We start from the raw sequence: 27,704 nt of genomic DNA on the forward strand, positions 1-27,704 counted from the left end.
GCAGATTATCAGTGATGCTATCTACCATACTGTTCATTGATACATGACCAAGACCTTTTTTAAGAACTTATAGTGTAAGCATACATCTGTCATGTTGGGCTGTTATCCCACTTTACATACTTCACTGGTTGGTTTTCAACCCCAACCACAAATGTGGAAGGACCATGTAGAGTTACCCTAATCTGTCCATCCTTCCATAATACATGCATTAAGACAATCAATTTATATACATTGCAAAAGAGTAGGTGGAGGACATTGATGTTCTTTGAACACATTTCTGGTATATATATATATATATATATATATATATATATATATATATATATATATATATATATATATATATATATATATATATGTATGTATGTATACAGTGGTTTCTGATCTGTATAGTGCTTGTTATTTCATTTTCTTAGTTAAGTATATTGAGTCACTTATATTTTCAATTTCTTTTGTCACTGTCAGGTTACTACTGTAATGGCCTGGGCCAGACTACAACAACAGGAAAGTGTACTGCAGGTTACTATTGTGTATCAGGATCTAGTAACTCTGCTCCAGCCATCTGTCCTGCAGGCAAATACTGCCCAGAGGGTAAGTAGATTTTTGTAACTTGTTATTACATGCTGTTAATACAGGTAATTCCTGTAACAGTTTGGACAAGACCACATGAACAGGAAAGTGTGATGTTAGTTGCTATTGTTCATCCTGATCCAATAATGCAGCCCCAGCATTTTGTCCAGTTATCCAATAATGCAGCCCCAGCAATCTGTCCAGTGGGGAAAAGTTGTCCCAGGGCAAAAGCTCAACATTGCACAGTGTCACTTCATAATGTAATGCATGTGACTATTGTTACAGTCTAGAGCAGACTGCACCAACAGGAAAGTGTGACGCAGGTAACTGTCTATCAGGATCTAGTAACTCTGCCACTGTGACAGCAATCAGTCCTAAACTTAGACCATGTATACAGGATATTAATTAACTGTATTTACTTGGTGTCAGTCAATAGTGTAACACAGGTTAAGTCAGTGGTGTAATGCAAGGCTTGGTAATGTAGATTACTATTTGTTTCTTGCTTGTCAGTGGTGAGACATAGGCATCCATTTCATCATCATTCAGCCAGGGAATGTTGTCCAGTGAACATTGCAGAGCAGTGCAGCACAGCCACTATTTGCTGCGAAGACAGATAATGAAAGTAGCAGTGGATAGCAACAAAGGGCACTGCCACATAAGGATTTCGCTGGAAGACAAGTGGAGCATCACAGGGGAATACAGTGGAGCACTCATCACTAGGAAAATAGATTAGAAAAAAGGAGGGAGAAGGGAGTGGATTAGCATACAACACGTGGGCCATGACTAACCATAAGAATAGAAGAAAAAGGGGGTGCGGCCATATACACGGAGCGTGGAGCCCATGGTTACTGAGCCTTTTAATCCAAATAAACAAAACAGAACAGATTACCAGTGACCAGTTATTAGCACAATATTATACTGATGCCGAAAAGACGTCATGACCACTTAAATAGCAGTGGAGGCTAATTCTGGACCTATTGGTTAACAGAAGAAAAAAATTTTGGATCATGAGTACATGGGTCTATTCCCTCTCATGAGTAGCCATCCAGTCACACCATTATGGGTCCAAAAAAGGACTCATGTCTGAGGCTAAAATTATCAGTGCACTTTGTGCACATAAATGCCTGGGGGATGAGGCTCTCTTTCCTTCCCCCAGGAACAATTATCAGGCTGCCATGCAGTCAGAAACTGGTGGTAAATGTACTTATGTACGCACACCACTTTAATCTAAGCAAGCAACATAAGCATCATTTTTCTGGTAGTGACTGTAACATTAATGTTGAGTCTGTCCGAAAGTTTGAACGTCATGTACATGAAACTTTGGAATAAGATTAAAGTATATGCCTTAAGTATGGATCCTGATAGAGTTGGATTTCCTGTCTCACCAGCAGGGCTGTTAATGTATTGGTGGTGTCAAACTGACATTCTTTATTGGGTTTTTCAAAGTCATATAATCTAAATCAATTGTTTAATTCCACGGAAAATATTACAATGTTATTATATGTCCATGATTTGTACAATGTTACTATATGCCCATGATGTGTACAATGTTACTATATGTCCATGATTTGTACAATATTGCTATTGTACAATGTTATATATGCCCATGATTTGTATGATATGATACGATAGTATTATCTGCCTCACTCACTCAAGAATTATGTCACCAGAATAACATTCAGAGGTCATATAATGCATGTTACAGAACCACGGTTTGTAAAACTATCTTTTGGAAGTACGTATGATGAATTTTATGGTAGGTTTTAAAAAAAAGAGTAGAATTTTATAAGCAGTTCAAATTTTTCCACAGTATACTTATGAAATTTGTATTCAAAATTTTTTTTTTTTTTTCTTCAGGTACTTACACTCCCACTGGTTGCCCACCAGGAACATTTTCAAACAGTACAGGGCTGACAGCAGCAACCGAATGTATGACGTGCACTGCAGGGTCCTATTGCCAGATGGCTGGCATTATAGACGTTCAAGGGCCATGCACACAGGGATACTACTGCCCCAAAGGTATAGTACATATGCATGTAGGATGCAGACAAAATAGAGTAATATCGTAGACCTGATCTGACATATCGCATGCAGGTAAATCATGTTCTACACGGTTCGCATAAAATAATGAGTACAAAGATTATTGTAGACCCTGGTTTGACATCACATAACATGCCATCAAATTAAGTTCTACACCGTTTGCATGATATAAGGGCTAAAATAATATTAGACCCTGATGTGACATCACTTAACATGCTAGTAAATCAGGTTTTATTTTGTTTGCATGAAATAACAAATAGAAGCACCTGGGTAGACACATGTTTTAACAGAATATAACATTCTAGTACAGGGGTGGCAAACTACGGCCCGCAGGCCACATTTGGCCTGCCAAGGGTTTTCATGCGGCCTAGAAACAAGTTATCATTTGCACTGACTCTGTTTATGTTACTCTGTTTATCAAATAAATATGCTTCTTTTGAAGTTTAAGTTTTCAAGTATTAACAACATATTAACAACTGAAAATTAATTAGATGTTATTTAGAAAAACCTTTTGTTTTTGCTATTTCAAATATTAATTAGTTTACTTAATGAACTATGCGGCCCGTGACAAGGTGTAAATTTGTGTATGTGGCACTTGCACTGGAAAGTTTGCCCACCTCTGTTCTAGTAAATCAGTTCTACACTGCTTAGATGTAGTAGTGAGTAGAATGAATAGGATTTTAGGTCACATAAAACATGCCATTAAATCATGTTTCATAATGTTTGCATGAAATAATGAGTAGAAGATACAGAGTAGACCCTGATGTGACATCACACAATTCACCATGGTTGAGTCCTGCTCATTTTAGTAGCATTCAGATTTTTTCTTTAAAAGTTATAATATTTACTTGAGTATTAGTTCAATGAAGGTAAAAAATTTACAGGTATTTATGTTCATTATGTACATTCTGCTGAAAACAGGTTAGAAAAATATTTACCATTTTGTGATATACCAGCAGATCAGATTGACGAGTGATGAGTAGAACCTTGTAAAGCTTATTTGACATTAAGTGATGTGTAGAACCTTGTAAAGCTTATATGACATTAGGTGATGAATATAACCTTGTAAAGCTTATTTGACATTAAGTGATGAATAGAACCTTGTAAAGCTTATTTGACATTAAGTGATAAGTTGAACCATGTAAAGCTTATTTGACATTAAGTGATAAATATAACCTTGTAAAGCTTATTTGACATTAAGTGATAAATATAACCTTGTAAAGCTTATTTGACATTAAGTGATGAATAGAACCTTGTAAAGCTTATTTGACATTAAGTGATGAATAGAACCTTGTAAAGCTTATTTGACATTATGTGATGAATAGAACCTTGTAAAGCTTATTTGACATTAAGTGATGAATAGAACCTTGTAAAGCTTATTTGACATTAAGTGATGAATAGAACCTTGTAAAGCTTATTTGACATTATGTGATGAATAGAACCTTGTAAAGCTTATTTGACATTAAGTGATGAATAGAACCTTGTAAAGCTTATTTGACATTAAGTGATGAATAGAACCTTGTAAAGCTTATTTGACATTAAGTGATGAATAGAACCTTGTAAAGCTTATTTGACATTATGTGATGAATAGAACCTTGTAAAGCTTATTTGACATTAAGTGATAAGTTGAACCTTGTAAAGCTTAGTTGACATTAAGTGATGAATAGAACCTTGTAAAGCTTAGTTGACATTAAGTGATATTAAGTAGAACCTTGTAAAGCTTAGTTGACATTAAGTGATGAATAGAACCTTGTAAAGCTTATTTGACATTAAGTGATGAATAGAACCTTGTAAAGCTTATTTGACATTAAGTGATAAGTTGAACCTTGTAAAGCTTAGTTGACATTAAGTGATGAATAGAACCTTGTAAAGCTTAGTTGACATTAAGTGATATTAAGTAGAACCTTGTAAAGCTTAGTTGACATTAAGTGATATTATTAAGTAGAACCTTGTAAAGCTTAGTTGACATTAAGTGATATTATTAAATAGAACCTTGTAAAGCTTAGTTGACATTAAGTGATATTATTAAGTAGAACCTTGTAAAGCTTAGTTGACATTAAGTGATATTATTAAGTAGAACCTTGTAAAGCTTAGATGATATTAAGTGATATTATTAAGTAGAACCTTGTAAAGCTTATTTGACATTAAGTGATGAATAGAACCTTGTAAAGCTTATTTGACATTATGTGATGAATAGAACCTTGTAAAGCTTATCATCTTCCAGAGCATTGTTATATAAAAGATAAGATTCACATTAAATTGAACTTTGTAGTACATGATCTTCCAAGAGTTTATTCAACAGCAAATCACTTTCACTAAACATCACAAATTTTCCTAAATAAAAATGGTTCCAATCTGACATCCAGTATGCCCACCACAGCAGATAGTTTGAAAATCTTATTAGAACTGATGACTGTGAGAGATGGTTTCAACACTCAGCAGTTAAAAGGAAGACATGGACATGTCTTGAATTGCTGGAAATTCATTCTGCCCATTAGAACCTCACTCTCTTTCCGGAACTCTTGCTACATGTTATCTTTTCTGCCATCACTGAGGAAAATCAGAAAATTGTGAGACATATAATAGTCAAACAAAATCTCAGTTTGATATATAGACAGATTTAGTAAGATTGTGGTTAAGTTTCTGACTTACGGACTTTGGTCTAAGTTCTAAAATGAACAATCACCATTTTTTAAATCAGACAGAGCTTATTCAAATATTGTTCTAAAACTTCAATTATTATTAATTGGTCTGAGAAGTATTTTGTTCTAAAACTTACGTTAATAGTAATTAGCCTGAGGAATATTTTGCTCATATCATTCATTTATGATTATTTCTTCTTCCAAAAGAATGTATTAGCTAAAAATAATAATAATAATAATAATATAGTTATCATTTAAAAGAAACTATTAAAATGATAGGATTTTGTAAGAATTGGCAACTTTCCAACAGACCTGCCTCATATACTTGATCCCATATGTGCATAATTTGATTGTCAATGGAAAGCTTTTGTATCCTTTTGCATTTCAGTTGAACATCTTTTTCATTATTGAGCTGTTACAAGTTCATGCTAGTTAATTCCAGCTTGATTAGATAAGGAATACTAAGAGCTGTATAATGTGATCAAATTTTATTGCTTTTATAGGTTCCACTAATTCAACAGCAGTGATTTGCCCAATAGGACTTTATTGCCCAGGAGGCAGTGGTGAGCCCCAATCTTGTGCCCCTGGTTACTTCACTAATAGGACTGGCAGGTGGGATTGTGATATTTGCCCTGATGGGTGAGTTTTATTAAATAATGTCTTATACAATCATCAGTTCTGATGCAAAATAGTATAGCATATCATTTTCCATGATCTAGTGTACCTATGCATACAAAAAATGAACTGTCATCTCAAGTTACCATGGTGTAGATATTGCATATTTTTTAAGTGTCTTATTAGGGTCAGGGGATTAATTGGCATACATGTCAATTTTTTTTCATGTGTATGCATTTAATGGAGGATGTCAAATGACTTTTACATCTTGTTAGACAGGTATGTTCATTGTTGTATTATATCTAACTGGAAGAGTTTGAAAAACCATTAGGCTTTTACATGCTGTTGGATCAGGCCATATTAATGCAACAGTATGTTTTACTTGTTGGATTTGGGTGTGAAGTTTGTTGTATCAGGCCAGATTGATGCAACAGTATATTGTGCTTGTTGGATTGGGGTGTAGAGGTTGTAGAATCAGACCATGTTGTTATTGTTGTTCTAGGGTTTAACGCCATTTTTCGGCACAAGATAGGCTATACATGGCGGCCAGTATAACTGGTGGAGGAAGAACCCTGGAAAACCCAGGGAAGAAACACTGACCCATGAGAAGCTACTGGCAGGCTTTCCCACATACCCACACTAAGAATCAGACCATATTTATGAAGGAATCTGTTGCACACTTTGAATTGTGACATATTGTTACTTAGCAGTAAATTGTAGATGTCTTTGTATTTGCATATAGCATGTACGGTATGGCATTGATTAGATTCAGTGGATGTTTTGGGGTTTGGCTATAGTATACATGGCATGGAGTAGACTCATTGGATGCTTTTGGATTTGGCAATAGCATATTGTGGCATTGAATAGACTCATTGTATGTTTTTGGATTTGGCAATAGCATATTGTGGCACTGAATAGACTCATTGTATGTTTTCGGATTTGGCAATAGCATATTGTGGCATTGAATAGACTTAATGGATGTTTTTGGATTTGGCAGTAGCATACACAGCATTGAATAAAGTCAATGAATTTTTTGGATTTGACAGTAGCATAAATGGCATCGAAAAGACTCAGTGGATGCTTTTGGATATGACAGTAGGATATTGTGGCATTAAATAGACTCAGTGGATGTTTTGGGGTTTGGCTATAGCATACATGCATGGAATAGACTCATTTGATGTATTTGGATTTGGCTATAGCATACATGACATAGAATAGACTCGGTGGATGTTGTTTTGATTTGGCAATATTGAAGAGACTCATTGAATGTTTTTGAATTTATCTTTATCATACATGGCATAGAATGGACTCAATGGATGCTTTTGGATTTGTCTCTAGCATGCATGGCATAGAATTGATTCAGTGGATGCTTTTGGATTTGTCTATAGCATACATGGCATTGAATAGACTCAATGGATGTTTTTTCATTTGTCTATAGCATACATGGCATAGAATACACTCAAAGCATGTTTTTGTATTTGTCTATAGCATACATTGCATAGAATTGACTCAATGGATGCTTTTGGATTTGTCTATAGCATACATGGCATTGAATAGACTCAGTGGATGTTTTTTCATTTGTCTATAGCATACATGGCATAGAATACACTCACAAGATGTTTTTGGATTTATCTTTATCATACATGGCATAGAATTGACTCAATGGATGCTTTTGGATTTGTCTATAGCATATATGGCATAGAATTGACTCAATGGATGCTTTTGGATTTGTCTATAGCATACATGGCATTGAATAGACTCAGTGATGTTTTTTCATTTGTCTATAGCATACATGGCATTGAATAGACTCAATGGATGTTTTTTCATTTGTCTATAGCATACATGGCATAGAATACACTCAAAGGATGTTTTTGGATTTATCTTTATCATACATGGCATAGAATTGACTCAATGGATGCTTTTGGATTTGTCTATAGCATACATGGCATAAAATTGACTCAATGGATGCTTTTGGATTTGTCTATAGCATACATAGCATTGAATAGATTCAGTGGATGTTTTTGGATTTTTCTATTGCATACATGGCGTAGAATACACTCAAAGGATGTTTTTGGATTTGTCTGTAGCATACTTGGCATTGAATAGGCTCAATGCATATGAAAGAATACTCATAACTTGTAGAAAATTTGTAAGTTGTATACAATATATACCTGTATACAGTACAATGTGATAAATTTGGCAGAACACTGAAGAATTTAGTCCAAAACAGATGCACATGAGTACACAGATACTTATAAAGTATCATGTTGCATTGAAAAATTGATCAGTGAAAAAGAGCCATAAACAAAGAAAATCAGGAGGTATTTATATTACTTGAAACTGTTTAAATATCTTCAGATTTCATCAATTGAAGACATTGATTATGAAAACAAGAAATTCCAGTAGCCTGCCTGTGTCACAAGAATAATGTTCCATACCAGTGGACCAGTATATTGAAAGCATTTCTAATAAAAAAGACTTTTGATTTTGGAATAATGTAATTTTTACTTCTAAAGGGCCTTCATTTGGAGTGTCATGGTACATTTTTGCATATTAAGCAAAAATATTAAATGACAGTGATTACATATTATTTCCTTCTCTGTAGAGAGCCATATATTGTTAATACATGTAAGAAAATTTGCATATAATCAGCTGATTAGTTCAATCACGTGTGCACTCACTAACCAGTCTCATTCTATTCACAATAATTAATATAAGTCAATAAAATGTTGTGACTTGGTCATGTGACCATGTAACCAATCTTGTATTCAGTCTGGCAGCTCTGTGCATTGAATTCAGGCACATATTAAGTGATCATTGCTAGAAGCAAGTAAGAACTACATGTATGTTCTTTTGAACACATACGTTTTTCATAATAATGACTTTTAGTCTTAGTTGGTTGTCTCATCTTGAGTTATTCATGCAGTAAACTTTTAAAAACCTTACAGGTACTATTGCCTGCCATCCAATGTAACTGCTGGAAATCCTACATCTGGGTACTTAAGCTGTCCAGCCGGATACTACTGCCCAAGTGGGACAGGATTGAACTGGCAACCCTGTCCTAAGGGTACCTACAGCAAACAGAAAAACCACTTCAAGGTAAATATTCGTTTTGTAGCTAATCAAAACTGTGTGTCCTTATGCCAGGTACTTGGACTGCTTTATGAGACAGGTTGGGACTGGAAACCTTGTCAGGGTTATCTATGGTAAACAGAATACAATTTTAATGAAAATATTGTTTTTGTAGATAATTTACACTGTGAATCCTGTATTTTTTGGGTACTTAGGCTATACTATGGGATGCCACTGTCCCAGTGGATGCCTGACATCCCACTCCAGAAGATTTATACAGCACATACACTGATCTTTTAACTAAAAAAATATCATCTGTGTTATTGATACATACTATATGTACTATATATAAGAATATTTGATTGACTTTAGCACAGTTCATGGATCCAACTCCATATAAATGTAACCCAAAACAAGTTAAGAATTATATTGCAGGCTTTTATATAGTTATTTTCCAACATTTTACTTCATTAATCCTTTGTTTCTGTGTTCGTTCTGTTCTCTACCTGTTAGGTCCTATTAAAATATTTTAAAAGTTGGTTGTAGTAACGACAGACATGATTAATGCAGAGATTCCTATTAAACAACGAATTTCATTTACAGATCACGCAATGCAAGGATTGTGATGGAGGATACTACTGTTCACAAGAGGGGGCCACAGATTACACAGGGATGTGTGCAGCTGGGTATTACTGCCAGTCAGGAGTGGACCGACCCAACCCAGATAATGCAGCAACAAACAGTTCATACAATGCTTCATGCCCACTACTAGGTGGCCATACAGGTATAATAACAAATGGGGGGAAAAAACTGAAAACATTGATGATTGGACTCTCTTTGAATACATACTATGCCCAAATTGAATTGTTCTGACATTTCTATCCCAATAAATTATGATAATCACAATAAATTAGAATAATCACAATAAATTACAATACTCACAAAAATTACAATAATCCTTTAAATTGCAATACTCACAATAAATGACAATACTCACAATAAATTACAATACTCACAAAAATTACAATAATCCTTTAAATTACAATACTCACAATAAATGACAATACTCACAATAAATTAGAATAATCCTAGTAAATTACAATACTCACAATAAATTAAAATAATCCTAGTAAATTACAATATTCACAATAAATTACAATACTCACAATAAATTAGAATAATCCTAGTAAATTACAATATTCACAATAAATGACAATACTCACAATAAATTAGAATAATCCTAGTAAATTACAATATTCACAATAAATTACAATACTCACAATAAATTACAATAATCCTAGTAAATTACAATACTCACAATAAATTAAAATAATCCTAGTAAATTACAATATTCACAATAAATTACAATACTCACAATAAATTAAAATAATCCTAGTAAATTACAATATTCACAATAAATGACAATACTCACAATAAATTAAAATAATCCTAGTAAATTACAATATTCACAATAAATTACAATACTCACAATAAATTACAATAATCCTAGTAAATTACAATACTCACAATAAATTAGAATAATCCTAGTAAATTACAATATTCACAATAAATGACAATACTCACAATAAATTAGAATAATCCTAGTAAATTACAATATTCACAATAAATTACAATACTCACAATAAATTAGAATAATCCTAGTAAATTACAATATTCACAATAAATTACAATACTCACAATAAATTAGAATAATCCTAGTAAATTACAATATTCACAATAAATGACAATACTCACAATAAATTAGAATAATCCTAGTAAATTACAATATTCACAATAAATTACAATACTCACAATAAATTACAATAATCCTAGTAAATTACAATACTCACAATAAATTAAAATAATCCTAGTAAATTACAATATTCACAATAAATTACAATACTCACAATAAATTAGAATAATCCTAGTAAATTACAATATTCACAATAAATTACAATACTCACAATAAATTAGAATAATCCTAGTAAATTACAATATTCACAATAAATTACAATACTCACAATAAATTACAATAATCCTAGTAAATTACAATACTCACAATAAATTAAAATAATCCTAGTAAATTACAGTATTCACAATAAATTACAATACTCACAATAAATTAAAATAATCCTAGTAAATTACAATATTCACAATAAATTACAATACTCACAATAAATTAAAATAATCCTAGTAAATTACAATACTCACAATTAATTACAATACTCACAATAAATTGAAATAATCCTAGTAATTGCAATACTCACAATAAATTACAATACTCACAATAAATTTTAATACAATAAATGACAATAGTTGCAGTAAATTACAATAATCCTAGTAAATTACAATAGTCAATAAATTACAATACTCGCAATAAATTACAATACTCACAACAAATTACAAGACTTAAATAAATTACAATACTCACAAAAAAATTACAATAATCCTAATAAATTACAATACTCAAAATACATTACAATACTCACAATAAATTACAATACTCACAACAAATTGCAATACTCACAATAAATTACAAAAATCATAATAGATTAGCAAGGACAAACACTGTTTCAATTTTGTAAGGAAATTATATTTGCAAACATATGTTGTATTAAATATGATATAACCAAGTATTATACACAAGTTATGAAAAATGGCACCAAAATGATAAATTGAATTGCGATAAAATCTTTATGCCAAAATATCATGATTGCAGTATCAAGTACACCAGACAGCTTGATTTTAATGCTGGGCATCAAGTAAAGAAATGGCGGAAAAAACAAAATTAAAAAAATCCACCTTTGGATTAGTTATCACTAACTTTAGTCAGCGATGGCTCCTTTATTGAACCCAGGATTACAGTGATGCAAAGTCAATATACTGTCAATGCATTGTTCAGTCATATTGTACTTTTAAAGTCTTGCCAAATTAATGAAATCACCAAAGACTTGTTAACTGAGACCAATATATGCACAGCCTTTTATGTTTAATGCATTTTTTAATCAAATTTACATAATGTATATGATGTTTTTCTTATGGTTTTTTCTTAGATAAACACTATCAATTTTCCAGCTTCACTGTTCATCACTGCCTTTATATAAAAACTAAGACAATAAGACAACCAGGATGATGGCCAAAAGTTCATTTCCTGAATATTCTAAATTGTAAACGTGGTCAAAAGGTCATATGTTTACCAAAATAATACATTATCTTAATGTGCAGCCCACAGTCATGAAGCATTTAATGTTCTGCATAACACTATGCAATTTAATTAATCTTAGACTACAAACACATACTATACTATAACAAAACTGTATATACCTTGTGTTTTTGATAAATTTGGATGGGTTTCAAAGTCGAATATGTTGTGTGTAAGATAATATGTCATATACAAATTCTTAATTATTACAGGTACAGGTGATATTTGCCCAAAAGGATTCAGGTGTCCTGTAGGAACTATGCTACCTATTGGTTGTACAGCTGGGACATACCAGGATGAACTGGGACAGAGCACCTGCAAGAACTGTCCTGCAGGTACAATATGAGGCACTTAGGACATTTCAGACTAAATTGATCATTGGAACTTCTCATACATGGATAGTTGGACCTTTATCATGCATAGCCATTGATTTATTAGGGGTTCTTAGGGGCTGAAATTCATGTAGCCCAATCCTTATTTAAATGATCCAGTCTCAGTATAAGTTATTTGAAAGTCATGCAAAATTCCCTCATTTAAACATTTTGCTGATGAAAATTTTATTCCGAAAAATAACATGTGTCCCAGAATGGTTGGACTTGTCCCCAATGTCAATCACCTGAGACAAATATATGATAGCCCTGTATTTCACTGTATTTTATGTCAGTGCAAGACATTCTGATAATTGGCTCAATTGGTACCATAGATATTCTTTCATTAATTGAACAGGAATTAAAATTCTTCAATTTTTGCTAAAGATAGATTTTCTGTTTCTTTGGGTTGTTCCATTTAAACTTACATGCATACCCAGGGAAAGCATCTTCTTTTTAATTAATGACAGGGTACCCTGATTACTCAGGAGGTTCATATGAAAATGATAAAAGTTCTAATATTGAATCTATGACAACTGCACATTGAAAGTGCCTTCCCTGGGTCCCAAGTATATTTTACTGAAACAGCCCTTACACACCAGAGTTGTCTTAATTTTTTCCCCCAAGAGCTAAATAAAAATTTTTTACCCTTGGAGTAGGTAAAATCATATACAGCCTAATTAACATTTCCCACTTGACACAGATCTAAATATTATAATGCAAAATTGTTCATGTACTTGTCATATTCTGCTGTGTTTTTGCCAACAATAAATGCACATGGTTAATGAGTAAAAAAATATTCCTTATGTGTGTGGACAGGGTAGGGAAATCTAACCTTCAGGAGTGTAAGGTCTGACTCAAATTCTATCCCCTTGTTGTAGATTTTGCAATCCAGCATACATGTAGGGGAAAGATATTATTACATGTGCCCCTATCAAGAACTTGACTTGTATTGACTTAAAGAAGAAAAAAAAAAAAATGAAAAGGTTACTGAGGTACAGAATAGTATCAATGTGCAAGAGAAGAAAATAAGGTATTCAGTTTTTAAATATATAAAAAAAATTAATAAGGTCCTTGGTTTTGCTAAAAAGAATTGAAAGTTAGAATTTTATTTTGGCAGAAAGGTAATCTTTTGACATATGTTATTTCTTGGATGCATTTGAACTTTGTAAACTGTGTATTGTACAGTCCATTTGCAATCGTATTTGAATAATTAAATTTGATTAAATAAAATTTCAAGAAAGATTCAACATTAAAATAGCTTGTACAATCAATTTTCCCATAATTTTAGGTTATAAGTTAATCAATACATGCCTGAGTAACAACTTACCTAGGGTGCATAGTTTCTGTATGCTATAGAAAAATCCAACTTACCTAGGGTGCATAGTTTTTGTTTTTTGTGTCATGAGATTAAAAATATTGTAGGATGTTGAAGTTGTGAATAAGAATATACACATATACTCATTTTTAAGTTGGGTCAAATTACAATCAACAGCGACCCGTGTCTATCATTGAAAAAATTCATAAGAAATTGGTGTTTATGTTTTTAATTCTAACAAACTGCATTGACCTAGATCTGCTATTACATTAAGCAGTGCTAGATCTGGGTTTGTGCAGTTTAATGTTTGGTTCAACTTGCAATTGAGCACATATATGAGTATAAAAAGATGTCATTTGATGCAGATGGTGATGAAAACCTGTTGATAAAGAACGGTAACTCTCACTAGGCTAAATCATAGGAAATATTAACAATGATAATAATAATAATAGTCATAAAAACTTTATTTAGAGAAGGTAACTCAATTAGTTACAGAACTAATCTACCTTGAGGCCTTCTAGCTGTTATGTACATTATATACAGTATATACAGAATAAATTATTTCAAGATAGAATTAGCATGAATGACTCATCAGGTGACATAACTGTATATTACAGGATACTATTGCCTTGCCAATTCTACTGATTACACAGACAAGCCATGCCCAGCAGGATACTATTGTCCCGACGGCACTACTCGTGCAAACCAGTACCCTTGCTCATCTGGCACATACAATCCAGCTGAGAAACAGACCAATGTCAGCACATGTAAGAGCTGTGATCCAGGCAAATACTGTCAGACCACTGGACTTCAACAACCAACTGGAAACTGCACTGCAGGGTATTACTGCCTCGGAGGTTCTGTTGCTGCAATGCCAAGCGTTGCTGCACAGGGTGGATATTGTAGTTCTGGATATTATTGCCCAGAAGGCAGTGTCGCACCCGTTAATTGTCCAGGAGGAATGTACTGTGGAACAACACGTCTAGCTGCACCCTCTGGAAACTGTACTCAAGGTTCACTCTTATATTTTTTCCTCTTAATTCTCATGATTTAAGACTTTTTAAGAAAATAGAAGGGGCTTTTTTTTAACATCATGACTTCCTATCTTTGCAAGATTCATGTATGCTTTTAGCAAAGAAGTTCTGACTATCAAGACCCTCTGATTTCTTCCTTCCTCTTATAATATACATATCGCCATGGATACCATTCAGTTACAATTTGTTTATCATTGCTACAAGTTTGTTTCACTTTATTTTAGTTACAGACTGTTGAGAATCAGCTTTTGTTTTTCATGATGTTAACAATAAGCTTTCTGCTCTGTTACAACACAGTCTCGTTGGAATATATCTCAGTATAATTTGCCCTGACTTATAATGTAGGTCACTGTTATGGCCCACATGATCAGAATTACTCACTATAATGCATTCTCACTTGCAATGTAGGTTACTGTTATGGCCCACATGAACAGTATTGTAAAGAGGAGACACTATATATGTTTCAGTACACATGATTATCTTATATTGCAAGAGTAGAAAGGAAGTCTTGTGCTATAAAAATATAAATCTATTAATACATTATGTGATGGTAGAACTGGAGATGTTACATTATGTGATGGTATAACTGGGTCTCCAGTTTGCATTTTTACGTAACTAATAAGCATGCCTATATAGTAACTGCAGTATTGGGACAATGCAAAATTAAACTAGCACATTAAGCATAAACAGCATTATCTTCAAATTACAAATGCAGCATTTCACATTTTGTTGAAAAGATATTTATTTTGGGTCACAAATATTTATGGACATTTCTTTTATCATATTTACATATCTGATATATTATTTTCGGTAATAACTTTACCTTTCTTTGTGTTATTATTCAAGACAGTTTTATTGCAAATTGTTTTTTTTTTAAAACAGGTTACTACTGTGTTGGGAATGCCACTTTACCAAATCCATCTGATGGAACCAAAGGAAATTACTGTCCCAAAGGTTATTACTGTCCACAAGGCAGTCAGACTGCAACAGCTTGTCCAGTCGGATATTATCTGGACACTATCAGAAACAGTATTCTGTCTAACTGCAAGATATGCACTCTTGGTAATGATATGGCTTCTTAATTGGTCAATTAAAAAGGCCAACATTTGCAGGATTTCTTTCGAGAACATTGAATGTCAGATGATGTTAAGGTCTATCTTGATATGAATCTGGCTAAATGTCATTTATGCTAACTTTCTATGAAAGTATCAAGTAATCCTTGAAAAGTGAATTTCAAACCTTCATTCAATTCATTTAGTCTTAAGAATTAAAAACATAAATTTTTAATTAATAATTAAGGCTGCATACCCTATCTTTGAAAAGTACTCCAATGCAATGCTATATTTCTGTCATGAATCCTTTTTCAGTTTTTACAAGTCAAACTATTCCTAACAAATGATTCAGCATAAAGTGGTCCTCACTATAAAGTACTTTGGTATACCAGTGATGCTTGTCTTGTTGTTGATTATAGTTACCTCTGGTACTTTATTGGAGCACCCCAGACTTGCAGATTGGATAAAATAAAATATAACATGACTTGTTTAAGATATAATGGGGCCATAATGTTTGAAGCCTTCTACCTTAAGTCTAGGATTTTTCGAAACTATTTGTTCACTAATTGTTAACATTTTATGCAATGATGGGTATAGCTGTATGAACAAAAACAGGACAAACACCAGAACTATAGGGAGTATTTTTCTGTAAAAGATAATGCCATTGACACATGCTCATTATCTGAGGATAGATGCTCAACTAAAAGCTGTGCAAGAAACTGCACACCATCTTATTTATTTGTAAGTAATTTTACATTTTTGAAGCTGTACAGCATAAACCAGATGTGCCAGCACTTTATAAAACTGTACATCGTAAACCCAGATCTTGTACCACTTTATAAAACTGTACATTGTAAACCCAGATCTTGTACCACTTTATAAAACTGTACATCGTAAACCCAGATCTTGTACCACTTTATAAAACTGTACATCGTAAACCCAGATCTTGTACCACTTTATTTGGCTGTACATCATAAACCCAGATCTTGTACCACTTTATAAAACTGTACATCGTAAACCCAGATTTTGTACCACTTTATAAAACTGTACATCGTAAACCCAGATCTTGTACCACTTTATAAAACTGTACATCATAAACCCAGATCTTGTACCAATTTATTTGGCTGTACATCATAGACCCAGATCTGCCAACACTTTACACAAATGCAGCTTTTATTGATAAGAGCTTTTGGGGTTGATTTAAACGGCATTTATTTGTGGAAGGCATGGTAATAATACATCAAAACTAAACAAGAGACAGAGGATTGGATGAGAAACTTGAGATTTCACCTCATTAAGAATAGAGGCCGCGAGTGGTCTAAAGTGCTCTCCATCACAGATCACTGCCATCTCACCTCTGTCTGCATGGGTTCGAGTCTCGGGCTTGGACAATGTGGATATGTGAGAAAGCTTGCCAGTAGCTTCTCGTGGGTCGGTGGTTCTTTCTGGGATTTTCTCGGGTTCTTCCTCCACTATTAATACTGGCCACCATGTATAGCCTATCTTGTGCTGAAAAATGGCATTAAACCTTATAACAACAACAATAAAAAATCATTAAGAATAATAATCATTACATTCACAATGCAGCCAATGTGGTTTTTGTGTTTGTTTTCCTTGATTTTAATAGCACCTTGAACACATTATTGGATATATCATGCCGAGAGCCACAGGCCTGTGATTCCCAATACCTTGAGGTAGCTGGTCCAGGCTGGCCTAAGCAAGTATCAAATCCTGCAACCCTTGGCACTATGCTATGTGTTTGTGCTACCATGGTTGACATGAGTAATGATGGCAGTGGATGCAAACACTGAAAACAAGCTAATGACATGATAAAATGAAACTTTTAATAAAATATTGTAAACACTAAATAATAAGTATTATAGCAGAAACTGATAAAATTAAAAGACTAAAATTATCTGAAAATGTTTATGTTGATGGGGGTGTTGGTTGGTAAATAACTATTAACCTAACTCAGCTTTTGTGTGTGTGTGGTGTGTGTGTCTGTATATATATATATATATATATATATATATATATATATATATATATATATATATATATAAGAAGTAAATATGTACAACAGATATATCAGGTTAGTGTGAGCATATAATTAGTTTTTAAACAAATGTCTTAGCTGCTGATATGTACATTTGGATTTTCTATTAGCAGGTGGGTTTGTGGTATATAGAATCAGATGATATTTATGGTAATAAGATGATAATCAATTTTCTTTGTACAGGTAAATACTGTGATGCAGAGGGACTAACAACACCCACAGGATACTGCAGCCCAGGTTATTATTGTCCTGCTGGATCAACATCTGCTACACCTGCCAATTACAGTTGCCCAGAGGGCTACTATTGTTTAGGGGGAAAAGGGGCCCCAGAACCATGCCCTTCAGGCAAATACCAGGTAAGTTGTTGAAAGTTTTACATTTTATTCTCGGTTCATGTTGGTATTTGCTATAGTGTTTATTTATACATCCACTTATTCTAACTATTTGTGACAATGAAAAAAGTAAACTTAACTGTGTCAGTTACTAGGGTCACACTGGATGAACCTGTTTCATACCCACCAACTTTAGATGTCCTTAGTAACTGTTATTGTGTCAGTTACTAGGGTCACACTGGATGAACCTGTTTCATACCCACCAACTTTAGATGTCCTTAGGAACTGTTATTGTGTCAGTTACTAGGGTCACACTGGATGAACCTATTTCATTCCCACCAACTTTAGATGTCCTTAGTAACTGTTACTTTGTAGGTGCAAAAGAGGCCTTGGCCTTGTAGAACCTGCTTATTAGGCACACTTTAGGTAATAGAAAATTCTTACTGTTTCCAGAGTCTTTGAAGATAATCATTTAGTTCATTCTTCAATACAAGATCATTAATTCTTATGCTCTAATGTAACTTTCATTTTCATTTCATTTCACAGTTTTAGTCACTCCTTTTGTATCAGGCCATTTTGATTGCTATGTTCACACTTTATTATACCTAATAGTCAACAGCATACATTTTTTGTAGGAGGGGCTATATTGTATTAAATTATTTAATTAGTGTATTCCACCATTGTTCATCTCTTTTCATATTCTTTATATCTTTCAATTTGTGTAAATAAAAACATACCTGTCTTTGTTATATAGAACAATCCTGGTCAGTCAACATGTATCACATGCCCAGCTGGTTACTATTGTAATGCCACATTTGGCCCAGTGGTCAATTATGCTACGACAGTTTGCCCAGAGGGCTACTATTGTCCAGTTGGGACACTGCATGCCTATCAGTATCCATGTCCAAAAGGAACCTTCAACAACAGGACAGGTAGGAAATATGTCACATAACATTCTATTTATAAACACTGTAACATTAGAAGTGGTAATGGCACACTGTTCCATGGGAATGTTGCAATGTCAAATGGCATGGTCACAGGGATGCTCCCAAGGCATGCAATCACATAACTCATGCAAGGATTTTAGATGAATTTGTGCACTTGGAAAGCAGTGATATATGAGAACCCCCACAAATTAATTTCAAGTCATACATATGAAGATGTATTCTGTGCAGTATACAAATTTATTCAGCCATTCACCCTCTAAAATGAATGTGGAAATGTAGCATTTGTTACAGTGTGTTTTTTTCATAACTGTTTACACATCTGGTTTCTTCAGCTTGATGTGAATGGTTGTTAAACTAAATTTGATTGGCACATCAGTCCTCATAAAAAGCATTGTGTTGAAGTTTGAACCTTGCATCAAGCAAGTTTTACAAATTGTAAATTTATAATATGAACTATCTAGATGATCCAAAATGGCAGATTCTTAGTGTAGTTTATAATTAGATGATGATTTAGTTCAGCAAATAATGGCTGATCATAGTAATGAAGGCATTTTATTTTTAAAGTTTGAATGAAGGCTAAAGTTTGAATGAAGGCATTTTATTTTTAAAGTTTGAATGAATGCATTTTATTTTTAAAGTTTGAATGAATGCATTTTATTTTTAAAGTTTGAATAAAGGCATTTTACTTTTAAAGTTTGAAAGTATATCAGATTATGGGAGCTAGGAAAGTGTTTTACCAAAACATTGCATTAAATATAAATCCCATGTTCATACTGGATGGATAACAACAGATGGCATGCCAGCCAAATTTTGACTTGGTTTCAAATTAAAATGTAGAAAAGGCAGACAAAGAAGCCAAATTAAAATACCAACAGTTTAAAGTAGAGTTCACTTTTTGTTTATTTTTTTGTCACATTTTAGCCCAGCAGAATCATGGGCTACAAAACCATATAGCCCTAGCATAGAGGTTATGATAAATGTTATAAATAAGAACCTAAAAATCAAGTTGAAAGGTAACAAATAGTCTATAGCATTAATTGACTTAAAATCTTAATACAGCATTTGGAATAGTAAATCTGGCATAGGTATAAATAAGAATCTAAAAATGAAGTTAAAAAGTAAAGATATTTATTTTATCAAAATACTTCTGTTTGAACAAGTAGTCTATGGCATTAGTGGACTTAAAGTCCTAATACAGCATTATGGAAATAGTAAATCTGGCAAAGTAATCAGTAGAGTGCTAATTCAAGAAAGTTTGACTTTGGCAGAGCTTATGCTAATGAAAAATCTTATTTTGGAGTAGGATTATCCCATAAACAATACCTACAGTACAGAACAATATTAACGTAAAGATTGGTAAGAAATTAAGCTCAGAAACAATCAACAGATTAATGCTTATACAACAAAAGGCAACATCTTTTAAAATTTTGATTTCAATAGGGGTCTTACAGAGTTGATCAGGAAGAAGGAGAAATGGATATTGAAGTGTTATGTAAATACTGAATTTTGGCCATTTCCTCTTCCCCCTCATTTTTGTTGTACTCCCTTCTTATTTTTGTGAGAAGCGGAAATCCCTACTTATGATAAAATCCTGGTAGCTTCTCTGAGGTCATGACATCAGCATCATAACATTATGTAACAAGCATCAGATGACATTATTACATGGACTATAGTATTTTCAGATGGCAAGATCCTGACATTTATTAGCATCATAACATTGTGTAACAAGCAGCAGATGACATTATTACATGGACTATATTATTTTCAAATGGCAAGGTCCTGCCATTTATTAGCATCATAACATTATGTAACAAGCAGCAAATTACATTATTATATGGACTATATTATTTTCAAATGGCAAGGTCCTGACATTTATTAGCATCATAACATTATGTAACAAGCACCAAATGACATTACTGCATGGACTATAGTATTTTTAAATGGCAAGGTCCAGTCATTTATTAGCATCATAACATTATGTAACAAGCACCAAATGACATTACTGCATGGACTATAGTATTTTCAAATGGCAAGGTCCTGTCATTTATTAGCATCATAACATGATGTAACAAGCACCAAATGACATTACTGCATGGACTATAGTAACTTCAAATGGCAAGGTCCTGACATTTATTAGCATCATAACATTATGTAACAAGCACCAAATGACATTACTGCATGGACTATAGTAACTTCAAATGGCAAGGTCCTGACATTTATTAGCATCGTAACATTATGTAACAAGCACCAAATGACATTACTGCATGGACTATAGTAACTTCAAATGGCAAGGTCCTGACATTTATTAGCATCATAGCATTATGTAACATGCATCAAATTACATTATTACATGGACTATAGTAATTTCAAATGGCAAGGTCCTGACATTTATTAGCATCATAACATCATGGCATAAACACCACACTGAATGTGTTATATTGTCATATGGCAAGGTCATGGATAAAAGCAACGATAGACACTGAAGTTTTGTTCATTTGGCATGAGATTTTAAGAGAAAGATTTATGGGGATGTCTGTCGTCCTTATGAAGATTTGAAGACAATAACTGTAGTTCTGAAGAAATTAACTGTTGAGAGTATTAATAGTTGTTTTTAGGACATTAAATGAAGTTTGTTGTAGCATATTGACTTGTACAGGCAACACCTAACCATGTCTGTTACAGTGGATATTCAAGACAGTAAAATCATTGTAAAAATACTTATATCTGCAACTAGAAATGATCGATTTTTTCACACTTTCATCACAGTTTTTTTGATTAAGGGTTAATAAGGTCTTAACTATTACAGAGAGCCACACACAAAGTCTCATGACCTCAGAATGACTTGATAGTTTCAGACACTTTGACATATATTTTACTGCTGTAAACTTTTACATTCAGCCAATCAGAAAGCACATTACATATACATTCAGCCAATCAGAAAGCATATTACATATACATTTTGAGATGTATTACAGGGTTGTTTTGTGTAGAAATATAGATCACTGGATCACTTAGGTTATGCTTTACAATGCATTATTCAAAATAGTGCTTGTGCCATCATTCAAATGCATTTTTATATAATTTATTTTACAATCAGAAAATTTTTTATTCATAAATATATGTAAAAGGGCTAAAGAATTTTAAAATTTCTTTTCTCTCTGTCTTGAATTGTTACAATGAAAATAATTATATATATTTTCAAGGTTTGACTAACTCCAGTCAGTGTACAACTTGTGTAGGCAGGATGGCATGTGATGTGCAAGGTCTAACAATGCCAAGAATTGAGTGTTCAGCAGGCTATTTCTGCCTGGAGGGTGCCCAGTCTACAACACCTGTCCAGGGCACCATGGCTAATATTTGTCCTGCTGGATCATATTGTCCAGTGGGCACTGCTGATCCTGTACCATGCCCGGAGGGTAGTTACAGTTCAGCAACAGGGCTCCATGCCGAGTCAAATTGCCTCAACTGTACTGGAGGATACTTCTGCAATTCAACAGGTATTTTTTTCTCTTGGTAATGTCACTTTTATAATAGAACATTACAAGAATAAACATTGTAAAATATTTCACATGTATATGTTAAATTTAATACAAGTACAGAACATTGTAAAATACTTGACATGTATGTTATATTTAATACAGGTATAGAATATTGTCAGATACTTGACACATATGTTATATTTAATACAGGTATAGAATATTGTCAAATACTTGACATATATACATGACATACATATGTTATATTTAATACAAGTATAAACACTGCAAAATATTTCACATGTATATGTTAAATTCAATACAAGTATAGAACATTGTAAAATACTTTACATGTATTTTATATTTAATACAGGTATAGAATATTGTGAAATACTTGACATGTATGTTATATTTAATACAGGTATAGAATATTGTCAAATACTTGACATGTATATGTTAAATTTAATACAAGTAGTTTTGACACATAGACTTTGCCTGGATACCTAACGTTGACTATTTAGACAACAATCTAGTCTGTCCAATCAGCTGGGAACAGAATTTAATAGTGCAGCCAACTGTATTTATCAATTATTAAAGTAATTATGCTCAGGACTTAGTAAGTTGAGTTTCTCATTGGTGTTACACATCACATTTCTCCTACAAATACATTCCTCGATTACATTAGTGGTCACCACATAACTGGTGCAAGGGCAGGTAATGGGTAAGAGTTGTATCCCTTTTATTATATGATGGACCGGAAGTGCAAGCTATTTTCTTTCAGAGGTCACTGGATTCTACAGATTGTACAATTTACTTTATAATGCTAAAGACATTGGGTAGGTATTTTAAAAGAAACATTTTTTTCAAAGATGTACTTTGTCATAATTATTTTTTTATGCTTCAGAGAATTTGTTTAGAGAATTGAAAATTTGATTCAACAAGTATAGAAAATTCATGCTTCTATAGGAGATACTGAATTACGTTAAATTACCACAATTTAGCATGAGGTATTTGTCCTGTCTGTACATGATTTTATGGGGAATTCATTTCAACATTATTACACTGGAATAACATGATTTAATTGAGATGATGATTCCCCTTTTCTGTTTACCATAGGACTGACTGCTGTTGTCGGCAAATGCAGTGAGAGATACTATTGCCCAGTGGGATCCAAGCTTGCCACAGAGATTATTTGCCCAGCAGGTTACTATTGTGGGGCAGGCACAGCTATTCCCCAGCCCTGCCCTAATGGCACATTCTCATACATCACTGGTCTGGCTAAAGTGATTGAATGCCTGCCTTGCACAGAGGGGTATTATTGTAATGGCAATGGTCTGACCAACTACACAGGACCGTGTAAAGCAGGTAGGCTTTTGTATAAAAAGATAATTGTATAATTATATTTGCAATGGTCTGACCAACTACACAGGACCATGCAAAGCAGGTAGGCTTTTGTATAAAAAGATAATTCTATTATTGGAATGCAATGGTCTGACCAACCACACAGGAACATGCAATGCATGTTGGCTTTTGTACAAAAAGATAATTGATCATTTTTGTCTTTCATTAATATTATATTAGATTTGGTAGTGTGAACACATTATGATGGCTTATTTTGGCTGAAAGGAAATCGTCTTAGCAATACAGGGGAATACAACATCTAAACTTCAACCAAAGGACAAGTGAAATTTTTTGTTGAACAGGAATTTCCATAAAATGGAATAAAATACAAATATGGTTTTACTTACATTTGGAATTAGTGCTGAGTTGTATCTAGAAATTTTGAAAAGAAAAGTTGGTTGCAGAGATGAGTTCTGTTGCAGGTTGTTTAAAGTGAAAAATAAATTTTGATACTTAAACAGATGAGGAATTATTGAAGTTGAAGTTAAAGTTCCAGCCTGGCTTAGACATACATACACACTTATGTATACAAGATGTGTAATTCCTAAAATAATCAATGTTCCATTTGCAGGGTACTATTGCCCTAATGGGTCCAAAGTGGAAACTCAAGTCATCTGCCCAATTGGTATGCACTGCCCAGTACAAAGCTCAGAGCCCATTGATTGTGTAGCTGGAACATACACAGATTACAAGGGGGCATCTCAATGTTCTATCTGCCCAGCAGGTATGTTTTTCTCTTTGAAATATTATTCCCTGAATTGTGGCTTCTTGTGTGAATAAACTAATTTATGATGGACAAAATTTTATTTACAACACACCTTGATTAAATGAAATTGTTTTAACTGATAGAAGGAGTAAGGTACACTTTGAGAATGTATTAAAAATATAAAAGTTTTAAATATGTTTTATCAGTATTTAGAATGCCCAACCAAAAATTTAGTTGTATAGGATTTACAAATTGCACCCTTTTTGTGCGTTAAAGGTCTACATAGCATGACATTTCTTTGATAAACACTGATTAAATCTATGAGGAGATTATGTAATTTATGAAGAGTTTAAAAGATGTACAATTAATTAATGTCCTAACAGAATATACAAGTTACCTAATGAAGTTTCTTATTAACCATGCCTTCTGTATTATTGCCACATACATGAACATTTGTTATTAATATATATGGTAGTTCCAGGACAAGGTCTCTTTGTTATTAATATATATGGTCATTTCAGGACATGGTCTGTTTGTTATTAATATATATGGTAATTCCAGGATGTGGTCTATTTGTTATTAATGCATATGGTAGTTTCAGGAAAAGGTCTCTTTTTAAGTAATGTATATGGTAGTTCCAGGACATGGTCTATTTGTTTTTAATATATAAGGTCGTTCCAGGACATGGTATCTTTGTTATTAATGTATGCAGTAGTTCCAGGACATGGTCTATTTGTTATTAATGTATATGTTAGTTCCAGGACATTGTTTGCTATCAATGTATATAGCAGTTCCAGGACATGGTCTGTTTGTTATTAATATATATGTTAGTTCCAAGACATGGCCTGTTTGTTATTAATATATAAGGTAGTTCCAGGACATAGTCCTTTTGTTATTAATGTATATGGTAGTTCCAGGACATGATCCCTTTGTTATTAATGTATATGGTAGTTCCAGGACATGGTCCTTTTGTTATTAATGTATATGGTAGTTTCAGGACATAGTCTATTTGTTATTGATGTATATGGTAGTTCCAGGACATGGTCTATTTGTTATTAATGTATATGGTAGTTCCAGGACCTGGTCTATTTGTTATTAATGTATATGGTAGTTCCAAGACATGGCTTGTTTAATCTGATGATCATTAGTATCAGTAAATCTGTAAGTTTCTGGATTACCAGCACAGCATTGTATGGTTGAGTTCTACTATTTGATTACCAACACAGCATTGTATGGTTGAGTTCTACTATTTGATTACCAACAGAGCATTGTATGGTTGAGTTCTACTATTTGATTACCAACACAGCATTGTATGGTTGAGTTCTACTATTTGATTACCAACACAGCATTGTATGGTTGAGTTCTACTATTTGATTACCAACACAGCATTGTATGGTTGAGTTCTACTATTTGATTACCAACACAGCATTGTATGGTTGAGTTCTACTATTTGATTACCAACACAGCATTGTATGGTTGAGTTCTACTATTTGATTACCAACACAGCATTGTATGGTTGAGTTCTACTATTTGATTACCAACACAGCATTGTATGGTTGAGTTCTACTATTTGATTACCAAAACAGCATTGTATGGTTGAGTTCTACTATTTGATTACCAACAGAGCATTGTATGGTTGAGTTCTACTATTTGATTACCAACACAGCATTGTATGGTTGAGTTCTACTATTTGATTACCAACACAGCATTGTATGGTTGAGTTCTACTATTTGATTACCAACACAGCATTGTATGGTTGAGTTCTACTATTTGATTACCAACACAACATTGTATGGTTGATTTCTACCTTTTAGAGTACCAAGATAGCATTTTACTGTTGAGCTTTATTCAATTACCAACAAAGCATTGTATGGTTGGGCTCTACTATTTGATTACCAACAGAGCATTGTATGGTTGAGTTCTACTATTTGATTACCAACACAGCACTGTATGGTTGAGTTCTACTATTTGAGTACCAAGATAGCATTTTACTGTTGAGCTTTATTCAATTACCAACAAAGCATTGTATGTTTGGGCTCTACTGTTTGATTACCAACAAAGCATTGTATGGTTGGGCTCTACTGTTTGATTACCAACAAAGCATTGTATGTTTGGGCTCTACTATTTGATTACCAACAAAGCATTGTATGTTTGGGCTCTACTGTTTGATTACCAACAAAGCATTGTATGTTTGGGCTCTACTGTTTGATTACCAACAAAGCATTGTATGTTTGGGCTCTACTGTTTGATTACCAACAAAGCATTGTATGGTTGGGCTCTACTGTTTGATTACCAACAAAGCATTGTATGGTTGGGCTCTACTGTTTGATTACCAACAAAGCATTGTATGGTTGGGCTATACTATTTGATTACCAACAAGGCATTGTATGGTTGGGCTCTACTGTTTGATTACCAACAAAGCATTGTATGGTTGGGCTATACTATTTGATTACCAACAAAGCATTGTATGGTTGGGCTATACTATTTGATTACCAACAAAGCATTGTATGGTTGGGCTCTACTGTTTGATTACCAACAAAGCATTGTATGGTTGGGCTATACTATTTGATTGCCAACAAAGCATTGTATGGTTGAGCTCTACTTCTTGTTTAGAATTTGTGAGATTGTCTTACATGGATGATATGTACTGTATTCAGCAGTCTGAACTGCCAATTTCAACAGAGCTGAAAAGGTCTGGTGTAAGTATCTTTTAATGTCTGCCACCAGTAACGTTGTAAAATATACTTTTTCAGCTGTTAGCACTTAGTGTCAGCCAGTGGCTTTGATTTTAAATGTTTAACATACAAGTACTTTTAACAAGATGCTGGCAGTGATTCGTTTTTAATGCATATGGTGGTAAATAGGCTGGCTGG

At 33.3% G+C, this 27,704-nt stretch overlaps 1 protein-coding gene across 1 annotated transcript in view; it reads left to right on the forward strand.

Moving 5' to 3' along the window:
- The window catches only part of LOC149790601 (uncharacterized), a 400,967-nt gene that overhangs the window by 257,089 nt on the left and 116,174 nt on the right, over nt 1-27,704 (forward strand). Inside the window, exons 79-91 of the mRNA XM_089972700.1 lie at nt 466-591; nt 2,428-2,589; nt 5,756-5,891; nt 8,816-8,966; nt 9,543-9,723; nt 12,354-12,476; nt 14,445-14,840; nt 15,744-15,923; nt 18,153-18,325; nt 19,056-19,233; nt 22,452-22,745; nt 23,841-24,089; nt 24,697-24,849. Of these exons, the coding sequence (XP_089828826.1) occupies nt 466-591; nt 2,428-2,589; nt 5,756-5,891; nt 8,816-8,966; nt 9,543-9,723; nt 12,354-12,476; nt 14,445-14,840; nt 15,744-15,923; nt 18,153-18,325; nt 19,056-19,233; nt 22,452-22,745; nt 23,841-24,089; nt 24,697-24,849 (2,502 nt within the window). The remainder of the gene's footprint in view (nt 1-465; nt 592-2,427; nt 2,590-5,755; nt 5,892-8,815; nt 8,967-9,542; nt 9,724-12,353; nt 12,477-14,444; nt 14,841-15,743; nt 15,924-18,152; nt 18,326-19,055; nt 19,234-22,451; nt 22,746-23,840; nt 24,090-24,696; nt 24,850-27,704) is intronic.

This window comes from Sinohyriopsis cumingii, chromosome 10, assembly GCF_028554795.1.
Source record: "Sinohyriopsis cumingii isolate HCF-2022 chromosome 10, ASM2855479v2, whole genome shotgun sequence".
In the NCBI taxonomy this organism is placed as follows: domain Eukaryota; kingdom Metazoa; phylum Mollusca; class Bivalvia; order Unionida; family Unionidae; genus Sinohyriopsis; species Sinohyriopsis cumingii.